This window comes from Montipora capricornis, chromosome 13 (assembly GCF_036669925.1).
Source record: "Montipora capricornis isolate CH-2021 chromosome 13, ASM3666992v2, whole genome shotgun sequence".
Lineage (NCBI taxonomy): Eukaryota > Metazoa > Cnidaria > Anthozoa > Scleractinia > Acroporidae > Montipora > Montipora capricornis.
The window spans coordinates 44399266-44418681 of record NC_090895.1 but is presented as its reverse complement, the minus strand read 5'-3'; the positions used below and the strand labels follow the sequence as shown (position 1 = coordinate 44418681).

The 19416-nt window shown below is 38.9% G+C and overlaps 3 protein-coding genes across 3 annotated transcripts in view; 2 read left to right on the top strand and 1 right to left on the bottom strand.

Moving 5' to 3' along the window:
• LOC138030874 (NLR family CARD domain-containing protein 4-like) overlaps window positions 1-19416 on the bottom strand; it is a 90045-nt gene that overhangs the window by 12851 nt on the left and 57778 nt on the right. The gene's annotated exons all lie outside the window — the stretch shown is intronic.
• Window positions 1067-2785, top strand: LOC138030878 (uncharacterized). The gene has a single exon (XM_068878739.1). The coding sequence runs from the start codon at window positions 1067-1069 to the stop codon at window positions 2783-2785; it is 1719 nt and encodes a 572-aa protein (XP_068734840.1).
• LOC138030877 (uncharacterized) lies at window positions 3149-3610 on the top strand. Its single transcript, XM_068878738.1, has one exon. It carries the CDS (start codon window positions 3149-3151, stop codon window positions 3608-3610), a length of 462 nt encoding a protein of 153 aa, XP_068734839.1.

The window sequence follows — 19416 nt, the reverse complement described above, 5'->3', positions numbered from 1 at the left end:
GATTTGAAAAGGTAAGTTGTGGTAAAAATAACTATGCGTTGTTTCTGAGGTAATGAAACAAGGTAAATAATTCCTGTTGGGCAGGGTTGGTGTCTGGATGGGAGACCATCATGCTACATACAAGTATACAACATGTGAGTTCCTTTGGTAGACACCATATGCCTATTTTTTTGATTAGAATACTCATATTTAACGGAATCTTGACCATTCATCACTGTAGTTCAGCCTGGGAGCTTTTCCTATTTGTATTTCACGAAGCTGCGATGAAGTTTATAAAATGGATAAAAGAAGCATCAAAGAAGTGAAAATTAACTAGCAGACTATAACCAGGGCAAGCTGCAAGCTTCTGTTTTAATTCCCTGCTAGCAGAGGTCCCTTCTCTTTTTGCCTTGCGTCAGCCCAGAGAGAACAAAAGAAAAGAGACCTCTGCTAGCATCTCCTGTATAGCAAGATCTTACAGCACATCTCCATTTCTGCATTAGCACATAACCACAATTCCTTGCACCTTTGACCACAATCCCCTGCCTTTCAAGAAAAATGTGTTCTTCATCCGATTAGAAAGCTGCCTCGTTCGTTTGCTTCAGGCTCACTCACTGCAGCAGCAAAAATTAGGTATAGTTGTCTGCGTGTACAGGGCCCAGGTAAAGGAACCGCCGTTTACAATTGGCGCAGCTTCAAATTTTGCATAAGGCAATAAATTGATGTTGAAGCTGGGAAATTACTGTCATAAATTATGTAATTATAACGTCAATAAAGAAAACAGGGCCCGGTGTTTCGAAAGCCGATTAGCTTAATCCAGGATTAGCGTGAACTTTTGTTTCATGTTTTTAACTTTTTGGTGAAACTTTCTTTTGCTTATTTTTGTTTTTGAGTATTGACTTCTTCTAAAGTAAAGTTTTGCAAAATATCAACATTGAACAGCATTTAGGAGTAGAGAAATAAAGTCCTCGGTTAATTTTTAATCTGGGATTAGCATTAACCGGCTTTTGAACAACCGGGCCCAGGTGTCTTAATCATCCTGATACTTCGTCGTTACAATAGTTGTAACATTGGTGCCGGGACCAGGATGACAGAGGATATAAACAAAATGAAATCGACCCGAGCAGCCTACAAAGGACGCTCTACACAAGATTTCAAAAAGGCAGAAAAACTCATAACTTCAAAGAGTTCAGATCACGCTGAATTGGAGGCACCCCTGGACAGACTCACACGAAGAGCTGGGGAAATAGCGCAGATGGATGCTAAAATTGTGATGTCTTTGGAGGCAGAGGAAGACTTTCCAAAAGACACAGAATCAGCTCTGATGTTTCAAGACGATATATCGGACTGGCAATTCAAAATTAAACAATTTCTCAAGAGTAAACAAGAAACACCGGTGAGTCAGTTCCATCATAGTAGTTTCAAAGAAGCACCAACGCCTCGAATGCATGTCAATTTACCCAAGATAAACATCAAACCCTTTGGAGGAGATCCACTTGAATGGCTCACATTCTGGGATAGCTTTAGTGCAGCTATCGATAAAAATCTCGAACTAAGCGATGTTAAAAAAATGAATTATCTAAATGGAATGCTTAAAGGAGAAGGAGAAGCAGCGCGCGCTATCTCCGGGCTGCCATTGACTGAAGAAAATTATAGAAAGGCAACTGAGCTATTAAAAGAGCGCTCTGGCAAAACCCAAAATTTGACCAACGCTTACATGGAGTCATTATCCAAGATCCACGTGCCATCAAGTGACACAAAAAATTTAAGGGAATTTTACGATATATGTGAAACCAATATTCGTGGCTTAGAAACACTTGGAATAATGACAGAATCATATGGAAGTTTGCAAATTTCCATACTCCTCAAGAAAATACCCGAGGACATATGCCACTTAACATTCACAGCGGATCCTTTAGCAGGTAGCTCCCTGGATAGATTGAAGGTAGCCATACGACAAGAAATTGAAACACGAGAGAAAAGCCAGATATCCTCCTTAGAAGATTCCACATGCTACTCAAAAGGTCGATGCATGAAATGTAAGAAGAAACACCATACTTCCATTTGCGAAGAAAAACAAGAAAATCCAACACAAAGCTCATCATATCAAATGAAAGAAAACAGAAATTCAAACAGCAGTCTGTCACCTACAACTACCATGGCGAAGAACACAACCCACATGGGAGCAACACACTCCCTTCATCCTACAAATCATATCCTGATGCAATCCGCCATCACAAAGATCAGCGGAAACGGTAAACGATATCGTCAAGCTCGCATCCTGTGCGATACGGGATCTCAAAGAACCTTTATTACTCAAGATATGAAGCACAAACTTGAAATAAAAACAATGGGAAAAGAACTCCTGGATGTAACTACATTTGCCTCATTTCAAAGCACTAGAAAAACATATGATATTGTCTCCCTTTTGCTATCGACAGAAAAAGAGAATATCAAAATAAAAGCGCTAGTAACTCCAATTATTTGTCCACCGCTATCAGTCATGATGAAGAATATAAAGATACCTCCTGAATTTAAAGGACTCAAACTTGCAGATCGTTTGCAATCATCAGAAAATCTTGACGTACATGTAGATATCTTTATTGGAAACGACTATTACGGTCAGCTGATTACTGGCAAAATAATAAAAACTGAAAACGAAGCCTTGATTGCTATGGAAAGCAAATTTGGGTGGCTCCTATCAGGACCCGTTCAAAATGAGAGCAACCATGAAAACGACTTAAACACAATGTGTCAAAGGATCGAAACCGCGCCAGTAGACGAGTCAAAACTCGACAACCTATAAACCAAGTTCTGGGAAATCAGCAAAATACGAGATGAAAGCGACAAAAACGACGATATCATCATTAACTTTCAGAAGACCATCCGATTTAACGAGGCAACTAGTAGATACAACGTCAGACTCCCATGGAAACTAAACAAACGCGATCTACCAACAAACTTCATTTTAAGCAAAAGACGATTGAACAGTCTACTGAACAGCCTCAACAAGAAAGACCCAGGACTAATTAAGAAATAAAACGAACAACTCCTTGAACAAGTTAATCTCGGTTTTACAGAGAAAGTGGGGAACCTCAATCTTCACGAAGGCATTTTGCATTACATTCCCCACTTTCCCGTTTTTAAAACAGATAGCGCAACAACCAAGATGCGAATAGTTTATGACACATCTGCCAGAGTGTCATCAGAAGCATTGAGTCTAAATGAGTGTCTACACACAGGTCCAAATCCAATGCAGGATCTAACTGGCATCCTATTAAAGTTCAGGGCCCACAGAATAGCCTTCACAGCTTTCCTACAAATCGAACTAAATAACAAAGACAGGGACTCTACCAGATTCTTATGGCTGAAAGACATAAACAAATCTGTTAACAGTGCGGACAATTTAGAAGCTTACGGATTTTGCCGCGTTCTGTTGGGAGCAGCGCCCTCACCCTTTCTACTCAACGCATCAATCCGATATCACCTCAACGAAAAGGACAATTGCATAACGAAGGACTTAACAGAGAACATGTCCATGGACAATGTGGTCACAGGAACTAATTGCGACGATAAAACCTTAAAATATTATTCTTCGTCGTGCAGTTATCTACAAGAAGCAGGCATATGAGTCTCCGACAGCGGACCTCTCAACTCAACAGCTTTAAATCGCAGAGCACAAGAAGATAATGCACATGCGGCTCAAACGACAAAAATCCTAGGCATCACGTGGAACTCCACAAATGACATGCTATCCCTTTCACTCGAAAAAATGATCAGAAAATCAGAGGTTATCACAAAACTTACTAAGAGATCCACGATCAGCTTTGCGTCAAAATTGTTTGACCCCCTGGGATATGTTGAACTCATTACAGTTAAAGATCATGATCCAGGATCTATGGAAACAAAACTTAAGCTGGGATGAGGATGTTCCGAGCGAACATAAGGACCAATGATTAACTCCAGTAGATTTAAATCGTTATCTGGAACTAAAATTGAAAATGTTTCATAAGCAACACAACGTTGCGACCATATCTGACGGTCTTCTTCAGGCAACTGACAACTTGTCACGTGACAAAAGTGCCACGTGACAAGCGGCTACCAATCAGCCTCACTGTCCTGTCCCACGTATGTGACAATGAGTGTCTGAGCCCTCCCTTCCTATTGAGAGAGGGGTTTTCAACTCTCTCCGAAATGGCCTCTTTAACTCCTCTCCTGTGCCAGTGCTCTTCTCTGTCCAAGCCACCACAACGTCCGTCAGAGTAAATGTGTGACCAATGGAATTCAAATGTGTATACAGCACTGAGGTCTGTGCTGGATTAGAGCTTGGTCTTCAATGCTGGTTCATTCTTGCGCCAAGAGACTGCTGAGTCTCCCCCAAGTAGCGTTCCTGACAATCCTTGTCCCCACACTTTACTTCATAGACTATATTACAGGTAGCTCGTTTCGCTTTGGGCACACTGTCCTTCACTCGAACTAGCTTTTGTCTCAGGGTGTTCCAAGGCTTGTAACAAGTAAAATATTCTTTAATTTCTCTGAAATACCTGCTACATAAGGGATCGTGATGTTCGCTCTTGTTGTCCGTCCCTGTCCCTTGTCACCTCGGTCCGTGTTGTTAGCCTGTCTGTTCCTTGCATCCCCCCCTCCCCCCCATCCTTCTGGAAGGCCCACTCTGGGTAACCACATTTGCGTAGAGAGCTTTTAATATGTGCTTTTTCCTTTTCCCGCTCAGCTGTTTCACTGATGACTACGTTAGCTCTGTGCGCCAGGGTCCTGATGACCCCGAGTTTATGAATCAATGGGTGATGTGAATCGAACTGCAAATATTGATCCGTATGAGTTGGTTTACGGTATAAAGATGTAGACAGACAGTGAGCCATCTTCATTGATAGTGACGAGGCAATCAAGGAACGGTAAGGAATTACTCGTAAGATTCTCTTGGGTAAACTTGATGTTTGGATCAAGACTGTTGAGGTGTTGCAAAAATTGATCAGTTTCTTCCCTCTCAAGTACCGCAAAAGTATCGTCGACATAACGTGGACATAAGTGCCACTATAGCTATCCACTGAAAAGCTTGCTTGTAAAATTGTTGTTAAATCTACTCGAGTTAATTATTCTTCCACTGGATGAATCAAAACATTCACGCTTATATAAGGACCAATGGCTAAACTGGATCAGCGATATCAGCAATTTGAGGTCGATTGAAATACCCAGACCATACTTCCTGACAAGCACTTTTAAAAAACAACTTCATATCTTCTGCGACAGCAGCCAACTAGCTAACGGAGCAGTAGCTTACCTAAGAGGAATGTCAGCAGCTGAAATATAAACTGCGTTCACAATGGCTAAAACCAGAGTTGCACCCATCAAAACAGACGCTTCCATGGCTGGAACTGCTAGCAGCACTCTTAGGAGCGCAATTATCTGAATATCTAACCAAGACACTTCAGCTCACAAAAACCAAATGCGAAGTCATATACTGGAGTGATTCCCAAATAGTGTTATCTTGGATGTCGTCTACTAAACAATTGCCACAATTTGTTCGTACGTCCACAAGATAAAAGAAATAACATCATCGAACACATGGAAATTTTGCCCAACATCGACGAATCCAGCCGACTTGCTAACTCGTGGACTTGATACCAAAATGTTCAACAACAGGAAACAGCTATGGTTTCAAGGACCTCCATGGCCGAGAGAGCCAGAAGACACATGGCCACCACAACCCGGAACATCAATTCACGCAGAGTACGAGAGCCCACAAACGGCAGTTACAATGATCGCAGATATTAAAGAAAATCCTAACATACTGAACATCATTGACTTAACGAAATACAGCACTCTAATACGTGTAATCAGAGTCACTGCCCTTCTTGTCCTCTTTGCAAGAAAATGGAAAACACCTAAATTGTATAATGATTAGTCAGATCTGTATCTTTAAGAATAAGTTCTGGTAGTGAACTATTACTTAGAGAGAAGCTTTATCCATTGGAAGTGTCGAGCGAGAACAATGCACAAGGTATTGAAAAGGAAGACAAAGAAGCTATAGCTGAGAAACAACGTCCCCCAGAACGACTTGCCGCTCAGAAGGCAGTTCATAGAATCCAGGAACAATCGGAAATGAATACTTGACATGAACGATATCAGATTCAATTCGATACTTCTCTTAAACATTTATCCCTTGCTAATCATTCCATACTATATCTTATCTAATCGGCTCGGGAGAGTGTCATAAATTATGTAATTATGACGTCACAATGTGCGTGATGTACTTCTTGAGATTTACACAATAAAGTAAAGAGGTGTCTTAATCATCGCGATACTTCGTCGTTACAATAGTTGTAACAATTACAAAGCAGTACTGAATATGAAAAGGGCGTTGTGAGTAGCCGGTTTGATCATGGCGGACACGGTGGTGTACCAGTCGAAACAAATACTAAAGGAAACGCAAGGTCCATTTGTACGGGAAATTGTGGCCACCGTTTTTTAAAAATGCAAGATTCTGCAAGGGATGAAGTTTAGTGGCAATGCTTTATTTGGATTTGCTTGATCTGGATTATCTAAGCGCTGATCAAATGACCAATGACAAAATGAATAGCAAGAAACAGGAAGTTTTAAAATCTGACTGAATGAAGGAAATGAAATGGATGAGTGGCGTTGTTTTGCTTTCTCATTTTGCACTGTGTATGACGTTCACATTGGTCACTTTAGTTCTAGTTATTTTAAGATGTTGGCTGGATAACCAACTCAAAATGGATACTCAAATTAACAAGACATACAAATCTGCTTTCTTTCATCTACATGTACATAATAATTTACATGTATCAGAAGAATCAGGAAATTTCTGAGTTTAAGTACTCTTTACGGCCTACCTGCCAGGGAACTGCAGACACTCCAGCAAGTTAAAAACACTGCCGCCAGGCTTCTTTGTAAGATACATTGTAAGTTGTTTTGATCACATTTCACCAATTTGAAGATTCCACTCAGGCTACTTATCAAATTCAGCATTGAGTTTAAGATCCTACTTATTACCTACAAAGTTATCCATGGACTTGCACCAGCATAAATTATCTAAGCAGACTTATTACCCACAAGACAGTATCTAGATATCTAAGATTGTCAACTGAATTTTTATCGCAACCACCCAGAACAAAAACTCTACAAACACTTGGTGACTGTAGTTTTACCATGGCTGCGCCAGCGTTATGGACTAAGTTACCTAATGCAGTCCGCTGTGCTAATAGTGTACAATCTTTTAAAGACTTCTCAAAAGTCCTACTCCAAAAGGCATATGAACTTTAATACATTATGATCTGGTACTGATCAATATTGTAATTTTCATTAGTATTATTTTATTGCTATAATTGTTACTTTATGAAATTCACGCTTTACTTATATCATATTTATTGTAAACTAAACATGTTAGATTTGTATTTTTAAGTGTGGGAGAGCCTCTTTCAATGATTCGCGTGCCACAGAAGCATTAGATTACTATTACTATTATTATTATTCTATCACATGACTGGAGGAATGGAGATGCCATGAGATAGCACAGTGCTTTCGTTAGATCATTGCAAAAATTCACGTCAATCTAAAAAGGTTGTTTTTCAACAGTCACAATCAAAGAAACCAAAGAATACTACCGGATTCTTCTAAAAACATATGTGGAGAGTGAACGTAGTTGACTCACAAAACCCAGACTCAAGTGCCAACGGAGTTGGCACGTTAACACCAGTGTTAGTCACCCAACAAAGTTGACTATATTTTGCGCCATTTGAGAAACTGGGATAAGCCCCAGACCAAGAGGTTAACACCTTTCTCACAGATGCCATTGCTTTGGCCCTGTAGTGTTTTCACGATATTAACAACACTCACTGACTAGCAATGAAGAAAGACCAGGGATTATGTTGCCTAGTGTAGTGCATCCACAGTGCCTGCCTCATCAGAATGTTTGTTCAGTGACCTGTCAAAACTGACCAAAGGTATTTCCAAAGCAAACAAGCTCACCAAGAAGTTCGACCCCTGCAACGGTTTACGGTCGTTTCGATACAAAGTCGTTTCGATACAAGTTGATTCGATACAAATTGAAGTCGTTTCGAGACATCATCAAAGTTGATTCGATACACGTAGAAAGTCAATTCGATTCAACTCAACATTTATGTTCTCAACCGTTAATTAGTGGTCTAACCGGCGAAAAAACTCCAATCCCGGTAAGCTAATGAAGATACTTCCAAGCGACCACAGTTATGTAAACACTTTCAACGGTGTCTTCTTTTGATGGGCGGACAATTTGCGAGCATTGTGAGTCTCGCGTTTAAGTCTGAGCACCCATTTCAAATAGCACAGATAAACAGCATTTAAGTATAAGCACCCTTTAGAACAGTCAGCTGTCAATAACTGTGTGACTCGCATGATGACTCGCATGGCTCGCTCTAGCCTGCGTTGCAAGCGTTCCCGTTCGACAAAAGAGCTTCGAAACGATTTTCCGCAAACTGGCCGCGCGAAAGTTGAGGCAAGTGACTTGAGTCTCATGCCCCAACTTCCGCGCGGCAAATCGTTTCGAAGCTCTTCTGTCGAGCGGGAACGGGGACCCTTGCTACACAGCTAGGCTCGCTCGCTCATTGTCCTCACTCTTTTCTTTAACAATACGAAAATTAGTGATGTGTCGTCGTACAAATAGAGGAACGCACCATTTCGAATAGAACGGTCTAAACCCCAAGTTGAGCGAAATCAATATTTAACATCACTTACCCCTCAGAAAACACATGCATGAACTTAATAGAACCATGAATGAAACAATGTTAAAATGAATTTGATGTAATCCGATTGAATTAATTAAACTGCCTATTATGAGCATGATTACCGTATAGTGTCAAGCAAACTTGTCTTCTTAACATGACATTAAGATCCGGCAACTTCGTGACTGCCTCTGCCTCGAAGGAAGATAAGTGCAAAACGCAGTATAGGTTAATTAGACTCCTTAAACAGGAGTACCTGTTGTTGCTTTGCGAACCTTACATAAAAGAAATAACGTACCAACAAAACAGCACTAAAATGATGTTTATTTCATTCTCATTGCATAAATACTTACTAAATAAGAAAACGACAGGATACATTCCGTAATTAACTTGTAGCTAGATGTTCAATGTAACATACAGTTTTATCTTCTAATAGGAATTTCTCAAAAACAATACCGGGATACTGTCCGGGCAGGTGTCCAGTTTGTCAAGTAGCTGACGGACCTTGCTCGCTACATGAACAGCACCTGGATCGTTGAAACCAGTGAATGGCCTCCATCTTCTTGGTCAGCATACATGAAGTCAATCCGCACAAACAATGATGTGGAAGGCTGGCATCTAAGACTGAATAGACAAGCATCCGGCAAGTCTCAGCTGCCATTTTATCTGTTAGTGAAGCTACTACACAAAGAAGCTCTACTGACATCCCTCCAAATTCGCCTCGTCTCGGAGAAGAAGCTTCGGAGGATCCAGCGAGAAAAGTACAAGAAGCTGCAGTCACGACTGTTTAGTCTGTGGGAAGAATTCAACAATGGCCAAAGGAGCCAGTTTTCAGTTTTCAGTTTTCGTGTGTACTAAGTATTATCAATCAGTTAATATTTTAAAATTCCTTTAGATTAGCGTAATAAATAAGTGTCAAACGATTTAGTTGTAAGCAATAAATATTTTTTGTTGAATCGAATAGCCCATTTCCGAGTTGTCTGGCGCGTTGAGCTGGTACTGAATTTAGCACATCACAACGAGGCTTGGTACGCACTTGGAAAATATGGCGTCCGGGGATGTGGATTTCTCCAAGTGTAAAGTAGAAAACCTGAAAAAATATTTGTCCGATCGTGGAATTCAGTTGAGTGATAGGGTAAAGGGGAAGAGAAGGGCTGAACTTTTGGAGCTGTGTCAAAATGCGACAGAAATGAAGCAGCAAAAACTCTAAGAAGTCGTGGAATCTTTCGATCGGGTGTTAGAGGAAAAGCTACAGACAAATGAGGGACTACTTTACTAATCCCGATACATTGCGTTCTTGGTCTTACAATTTTGCGAGTATACCGGAATTCAAATTTGCCAACTTGTATAGCTACTTAGTCGGAAAAGACGACTACTCAGTTGAGAACCTCAGGTCGTTTAAAAGCCTACATGGATACAAGCTGTTACATGATGGACACGTGGAAGATCTACAGTGCTGTCGAGTGGAAAACAAACCGTTTTCTTACTTTCAGTTTAAAGTGAAGCCAGCTGAACGGACAAAAACGGAAGACGATTCCTATCCCAGTATTTCAATTTTTCTGCTTCTGGCCTTAGTAACTCTGAAAGCATTTGCAGACAACTTAGAGAAGGAACACCAGTATAGAACCTTACTGATTCATCGCTTTTCAAAACGTCTTCCATAAACAATTCTCTCTTAATAGTGGGTTTGTCTTCCAGCTTTTGCCGCATTTCTTCATTCTCTTGACGTAATCGAATTAACTCCTCTTGGTCGTCTTCCCACTGTTGGACATCTACCAATGTAACATCGGTTTGTGTTCCAGTCGAACTTCTATTCTTCGCAAGTGTGCCCTCGGAAACATGATCACTACTTGGCGTTTTTGAATAGGTATGATCGTTGTGTATTATACCAATATCAGCTGTGCTTGTGTTTGCTGCACTCTGAGCTTTCGCCTTTTTCGATGTTTTGACATGGGACTCTCTCCATAAATCATGCGAGTCACACAGTTATTGACAGCTGACTGTTCTAAAGGGTGCTTATACTTAAATGCTGTTTATCTGTGCTATTTGAAATGGGTGCTCAGACTTAAACGCGAGACTCACAATGCTCGCCCATCAAAAGAAGATACAGTTGAAAGTGTTTACATAACTGTGGTCGCTTGGAAGTATCTTCCTTAGCTTACCGGGATTGGAGTTTTTTCACCGGTTAGACCACTAATTAACGGTTGAGAACATAAATGTCGAGTTGAATCGAATTGACTTTCTACGTGTATCGAATCAACTTTGATGATGTCTCGAAACGACTTCAATTTGTATCGAATCAACTTGTATCGAAACGACCGAATTTATGAAAATGTGAAATGCTTTGGAATGTCTTCAAAGATAACAAACAGTCCACTGCAGTCAATAACAGATCAACGTGTTACCAACTTCAACTTCAACAAACATTCCACAGAAGGACAGATGTGTCAGAACACTTCATAACATGGCAAACAATTGATCTCGAGGTAATATATAGACAAGACTTAAAATGGATCACAGCAAAACAATGCAAAACTGATAAGTTATTGTAAATACCATGTCCTTGCCCCGTTAGGTATGACCATGCAAAAAAGTCATACTATTCCATGGCAACTCCTTCATATTTTGTACCAACTGAGGACAAAGCAATGATTCCAGTTCCTTGCAGAATATTCTCCCATGAGGAAAAGCAATTTGTAGCCTGTCACTACTGCTACGTTTTAATTAAGACTCCCCATCCTCTCCCAAACCCCATATTGTTTTCTTTGCCTTTGTGCAGTTTGGACACAAACAAATAAGCTAACCTGTGGCTGATCAATATGATCACATTTTGTTCCACTGTGTGAAACATAAATAAAATAATTAAAAGCATAAGCCCTGGAACATACCTTTAAAAAAAACAATGACTGTATTTATTATTAGGCTTGACTAGCAACACCGCACAGAGACCTTAAAAAATATAGCATTACTATTTCACACTCAAGGATCACAGGCATCTGTTTTTGGGGGTCTGAGGGCTTATTTAAAGAAAAAAAAATGTGTGGCTGATCTTTAAGCCCATTTACTCAATCAATTAAATTTATTACATATCCATACAGTAACTCTCTGTTTCATATTGTTTTCAAGGTGTCAGTAGAAGGCCTTAAATAATCTACTGAGTATACATACACACCGTGCAATACATACTTAATTGACCGCTCCCCATAGGGGCTTTTCAGGGCCAAAAAAACAATCAACGAAACAACAGAACATACATATTCCAGCACTCGGCAAGGTCCCTTTTTGACTGGTGGCTGTTTCCGCTTAGGTGGCCTCATACACCACAAACCTTTTTGGACACATCACCACCAAGCCGGTCACTTCTGCTGAAAATTTTTTAGGGTCAAATATTTGTTAATCCCTCCTATGTGATTCAGTTTTTCATACATGTACTATCTGGCTGTTTCTGTGATCAAAGTTTTTAATTTCACCCAGAGTTTGTTTCATTTGTTAACCTTATTTTGGGGTTGAGAGTTTGCTTGAGTTTGTAAATTTCTCCCCCTCATTCTACAGACAAACCCTCACCATTCACCAACAGTATTCCCCTCATTCACCATTCACCCACAGTATTCCCCTCAAACTGCCTGCTAATTAGTGAATGTTTAGTTAGTGGAGAGAAAGCCCTTCTTGTAAGGAGGATTCTTCTATCAACAACAATTAAGAAAGCTACAAAGGTTGCTAGGTTGCTATGTATTACTATTAAATATTATAACCAATCTTACTTTACGTTGGAGAGTTCATCTTTAATTTAATATGGCTACTTCTTACATACATACATACTTAATTGACCGCTCCCCATAGGGGCTTTTCAGGGCCAATGAAACACAATCAACGAAACAACAGAACGCAACAACAACAACATAATCATTGTTTAACCACTGCTTGCAAGACATTATATTTTGGTGCGATATTGTTTCTTGTCGCCTGTTTCCATTATTTTATGTCATCTGTATTTCGTACTCAAAGTAGATGTTTTTGCCAGACATTCAGACTCCCCTCAGAGGGTTTTTGATTCAAATGCTTCAACACTCGGCAAAATTCCAGTCTTATTGATTGAGTTATAGACCCTATAATCCAAAAAAATACATTTATCACTCTTTTGTAAAGGTCATTCAAAAAATGAGGGCGATAGCATTTATGACTTTGTAACATCTTGTCTCATATTTCCAGTTTAAATTTTTTTTTTTTAGATTATGCAAATTAGAAGATTTGCAATTTCACGCAGTGTACACAATGTGGAAGGCTGGACTTTTATTTTCAGATAATTAATGGTAATAGGTAACAATATTTAGCTCTATTTTCTATTTTGTTTTGAAAATAGCATGTTACCATTTCTGCTTGTGAGAGCTAACCATAAATAGGCTTAACAAATTCTCTTGACACTAACTAGACAACTCTTCATACTAACTAGTAAGCTACGATGGTATTTCATTTAGCCTGAAGTGCACTCTGGTCAGCCTGTGTTCAGTAAGCTCTCAATAATGACAATAAAAAACACTTTACCCAAATCCTGTGCCAATAATTTCTCTGAACATGACTGATTTCTAAAGCCATAAGGCTTTTTAGTAGACCCCAGTCTACTGCATCGCACCTTTTTTCTCGGACCCGCTCATTTCACCGCCCGGTCTCTTTCCGCCCTGACAGAAGAGCTTCGAAACGATTTGCCGCGCGAAAGTTGGGGCCAGTTTGCGGAAAATCGTTTTGAAGCTTTCTTGTCGAACGGAAACGCTTGCAACGCAGGCTAGAGCGAGCCATGCGAGTCATCATGCGAGTCACACAGTTATTGACAGCTGACTGTTCTAAAGGGTGCTTATACTTAAATGCTGTTTATCTGTGCTATTTGAAATGGGTGTTCAGACTTAAACGCAAGACTCACAATACTCACAAATTGTCCGCCCATCAAAAGAAGACACCGTTGAAAGTGTTTACATAACTGTGGTCGCTTGGAAGTATCTTCATTAGCTTACCGGGATTGGAGTTTTTACGCCGGTCAGACCACTAATTGACGGTTGAGAACATAAATGTTGAGTTGAATCGAATTGACTTTCTACGTATATCAAATCAACTTTGATGATGTCTCGAAACGACTTCAATTTGTATCGAATCAACTTGTATCAAAATGACTTTGTATCGAAACGACCAAACTCCTTTAACAAAAACAGCCTTGTGTAAGTTAAGTTGCAATGAAACAATGATGATGAAACAACGTTTACAAGTGCAATCAAAGGGATAAATCTGACATTGAGGAGTGCATATGAGAAGTACTGAGAGCTTTTGTTGTGTTTATACTTGAATAATGAAGAATGGTATGACTCAGCAACACATGACCATCATGGGAGAGTCACCCTTCTTTGGCATTTTACATGCCTTAAAAAGAACTACCTTGACCACGTTCGGGAGGTGGTCCTTAAGAGAAGCCATGATGCTCCTACCCGAAAACAAACAAACAACAAACTTAAATAAAATAGAATGTCAAAGTCCTGAAGGAGAGTTGCTCCCCTTCGTGTAACTACTAATCTACATGCTTGACAAGAGCAAAGACGTTCTAAAAATGTCAATCAATCTACCAATTCACCACCTCTGTACATTTGAAATTTTTTCTTTTTGCAAGGCATACAGCTGCGGTGACTTCCACTACCGGTCTTACCCTGCATATGATGACTGTGCATGCTTGTACTTGCACCTGCTGAAGTGCCATCAGCCTGTGTAGGATCTGTCTTTTTCTTTCCCTGGAATACTTCCTTGGCACTTTCCCAAAGTATCTCCCCGAATGACCTTTGACCTTGCTTTTTGGCCATTTCCAAATTTCATTACTATAAGGGATAAAAGATAAAACCAAAAAACAAGTTTATTGTTCAGATTTGTACCAACTTACAATCACTCAAAGACGTAATCAGTTCAATGAAGGCTAAAACCTATCTAGCTAAGCACAAGTGATCAACTAACTTGAGACAACTGTCAATCAAATGAAATGACATGAAATGAAGGTAGATCAAATCAAATGTTGGTTTTTAGTTAAAGGGTAAACTGTGTCTGTGAACGGAACCCAAACCCCATTGGAGGAAGGTGTGTGCTCTGACCATTTTCGGCCAACCCTTCCCCTTATGGCTCTGTTGCTTTGTAGCACCTTTTTCCCTTCCGAACAAAACTCATCGAAGTAAAAATAAACTAAGAAACAAATCCATGCCATGAATTCTGATTGTGATAGTATAATGCATAATCCTCTTACTGTACATACTGTACAGAATCTGGTTGTGTGGATTTGCTTGTTTGATTATTTAACAATAATTTCTGAAGCCCACATTGAATTATTATGAGATCCAACAAGGCATGTGGCACACAGTTGGCTTCAGCCAATGGCGTATCCAACAAGTGTAAATAGAAGAATATTATTTTTGATAAATTTCAATAAATTTTCTAAACATTTTGATACTTAAAAATTTCTCTTTCTACCAAATCTATCAGGTTATTGGCACACTGGCATGATTAAACTGTACAGAGACTGATAAATGAGATTTGGTGAGCCAATCAATGCTAGAAACACAATACGTGTAGTTTTAAATTTTTTCTTATGCTTTTGTTGGATATGAATATTTGTGGTTCTTAACCATCTCATGTCCAACAAGCCCAAACTGAATTACATCTTTTGATTTTAAAATCTAATAATTCTGAAGGTTCGAATTCTTGGATATTATGTATCCCAATGCAACTTTTTTAGCTAGGGAGCACTTGACGCGATAATGAGAGGTGATAACCCAGATTTGAAGAGTCCATTTGAAAGCTAAAAGTGCAATTTGAATATCTACGACAGAAAATTAGTACAGTCATGTTTAATAAGTCACAAATGGAGCAAAAGTTCTTAGAGGGTTAATCACCTGAATTAACTATAACCCTAACTGTAACTGCTGAGATTCCGACACAACGTTTCACGTGCAGAAAGACATTACTTCCATGTCAGTGTGGGATGTGGTCTGTGTATGTACCAATCAATATTTGGAGTTAGATGTCAACATCTTGGAATTCCATAGTTTTAGCTCTGTTGAATTACCTGCAATTAGTTCCACTTCCAGGGACACTGTGTTGAAAACTTTCCGTCCATTCAGCATTTGATGTTGGAAAACTCATTAACCCCAACACGTCCAACTTTAAGCACAACACTGATCTAGGGGAAAGGAGAATAATAACATTATTTCATACACCTTGATTGAAGTAACCTCTGTGCAATAATTGACATTTTTTTGAACCCCTCTTAAAGGTTTTTCGAAGAGCAAAGGGTGAATTCATTTTTTGAAAAAATGTTTCAAAGGTTGTGCTACATGTAAGAGTAGTCTTTCTTGTGAACAGGAGGCCATGTACAGTTCCTTGTAATGCTGATGGGATTGTGTTTGTACATCTCCATTTGCTAATGTACTAAAAGGAAAAAGGTGTATTTTTTACAGTCATCACACAACACAAAGTGTGACAAAAACAAAAGTGGTTCACATCCAGCTTCTGTCCTTTGCAAAGGGTGTTTAAAGTCAGGTTGCTGGTCAATTGATTCTACAGATTACATGTCTGTTGTTCTAATCATTTACAGTACAGATGTGACAAAGTATGTCTGGGGTGGTGAACTTGGGCAGAGATCTTCTAAGAGTCCGTATACAGATACATGTGCACAAGATGCATTACACATGCATCTAGATGCACTATCCGCATTGAAGTTAGATGTATGACAAACCTTTGTCCATGTTAGTCCCAGATGGATAATTCATCTTTACTGATTTCAACATTATTGAGTTTTGTATTATTTAAATTAATAATTTTGAGCAAATTTGAGAATACATAATTACATGTATACAGTATGTTATTGCAATTGCATCCATTGGAAACTCACTGCCCTCAGTGATCTGCAGTAGGTGGAGGCTCTAAGCACTGGAGACTCTATGGTTAGCAAAGGTGAAGTGAGGGTTTTTGATTTGAAACTGGATAACTTGTGCAGTTACAAAGTCAAATAACAACGGACAGCATAGCTCAAAACTTCATTGCAACCAGCTAAGTGAGCAAATGTGAGAATACATATATGCAGTTATCAGCTATGATGTCAGTTGTTATGTGACTCTGTAACTGTCTGATGCAGTTCAAGTCAAAGATTCACATTTCAACCATGCTCACTGTAGTCTCCAATAGTTCAGCGGTTAGAGCATCCAACTAAATCACAGAGGGTCTTGGGTTCAAATCCCATCTGAAACTCAGATTTTTTCTGAGTTTCCAATGGATTCAATTTCAATAACATATTCTGCATTATTCACAAAAAATGGTCAGAACTGGGACAAAATAGTAGAAGAACATTATTATGGTAGTATTCTAAGTCAATACACCTTCTTCCAAAATGGCCGCCATTTATATAATCTTTTGTTTTTATTCAAATTAGACCTTGATGCCTCATTCAAGGCAAAATATTCTATTGAATTTTAAAGAACGAGGCATCAAGGGCTAATTTGAATAAAAACAAAAGAATATTTAAATGGGAGCCATTGTAGAAAAATTAACTCATTGTCTCCCAGGGGTTCCCCATTGACGAGTCTGGCGTTAGACAGAGTAAAATACTCTGGCGTTAGACAGAGTAAAATACTAAGTCTGGCCGGTTTAGGCTGGTTTGGACTTCAAAGGGTTTATGGGGACATTGAGTGATAATTTAGGGTTATGTCACAAAATTAATAAAGTTATGACAATTCAGCTCAAGCTTTGAACCAAATTGTGCAGCAATGTAATGCATCTGTAAATATTTTTAGATTTTGAAAACTTGAGATGAAATTGCAAAGTACGCATGAAGCCAAAAGAAATCTCAAAAATGGCAAAAGTTAAGCAAAAGTGAGCCAATGTCCAACCTTGAATAATCAGTTGCAGTCAATTCTGAAGGTAAAGAACAGTCAGATGGTCATAATGGGATGAGAAGTTAGTTATTCAATATAACAGAGGATTAGGGTGCCCTTGTTGCTTTCATTCAATTGCAGTGTCTACAAAACACAGACCTAAGACTACTCCTAATATCTACTCCCCTAAAAAGGATCATCAAAATTTCCCAGTGCTTGTTGATTTTTGCCTCATTGTCAAATTTCACTTTTTCCTCTTCATTTTATTTCTTTTGTTAGGATGACAAAGTTAATGATTTATTGAGTTGGTTTCTTTAATTTGTAACAAAAATAACGGCAAAGAAAAATGGCACTCTGTCTTAAAGGAGAACTGAATGCTAAAATAACCTCTTTCTAAAACAAATCTTTTATTAGTAACACCAACAAAGATTTAGGCTAATGATTTGGAGAAATTTAATGTTGAATCATATTAGAAATTTAATGTCGAATCATACTAGGACAGAAAAATTCAATGTTGAAACGTAAAAATGTGATGTCACAGATGCTCATTGGGATGAGAAGTTAGTTATTCAATATAACAGAGGATTAGGGTGCCCTTGTTGCTTTCATTCAATTGCCGTGTCTGCAAAACACAGACCTAAGACTACTCCTAATATCTACTCCCCTAAAAAGGATCATCAAAATTTCCCAGTGCTTGTTGATTTTTGCCTCATTGTCAAATTTCACTTTTTCCTCTTCATTTTATTTCTTTTGTTAGGATGACAAAGTTAATGAACCCGACAGATCTGTCCCAGTTCTGACCATTTTTTGTGAATAATGCAGAATATGTTATTGAAATTGAATCCATTGGAAACTCAGAAAAAAATCTGAGTTTCAGATGGGATTTGAACCCAAGACCCTATCAATGTGATAGGAAAGGGGGGTCACCGTGCTCATTTCTATGGTATGACAGTGATGAATACAGCTATTTAATAAGCCACTTTGATAACTGCTGCACATCCCCAATATTGGACAAATTTATCTCAATTTTTTTAAATGTAATCCCTGATATAATGCAGAGCCTGGTGTCATTCTGTGGTTAATTCACATAGATACTTGAAAAATGTATTTGAATGCCTTTGTGAGTACATAACACTCTAAAATTGATTTAACTTGAGCATGCACTGTTCAACTCGTAATAGGTCCTTCCATACAATTTTATGAAATTGCCAAAAAAACTCTCCATAGATTTTTCCTGATTTTCTTACTAATCCATGAAGACACTGCTCTCAGCAAAAATGTGAAATAAAAAATGGGGATCACTGTACTCGTTCAGGAGTAACTAGTGATTCCTTAACGGATTAAGCTTGGCATCAACGAAAATCTGCCATTTTATCAATGTGCACGAGCTAATGCACGTGACAATGATGCAAGAAATTACGTGCAGTAGGGTTGGGCAATGCAAAACTAGGGAATCACCTTAACCCTAACCCAATTTAAACATTGTCACAAAATCGTCTTTTCTGATGTTAAAAAGCTCATTAACATGCTTTGGGACACTTCCTGGCAAAAAATAAAAATAAAAAATAGGAGTCCGTGGGCCCTTTCCAAAAGGGTTCCCCTAGTCCATGTTTTGTCCTTTCCCCATTTTGTTAGTCCACCAGCAATTGTACATTGCAGCTGTTATCTGTTTCTCTAGAAGTTGATAGCAAACCACCTATTCGTAGTCATTTTTCAAAGCAACCAACTGCCCCAGATTATCCGCATTCATCTCATTAATGTTCAGATGCCGAAGGGAATTCACTGGCAAACTTTAAATTTGAACGCAG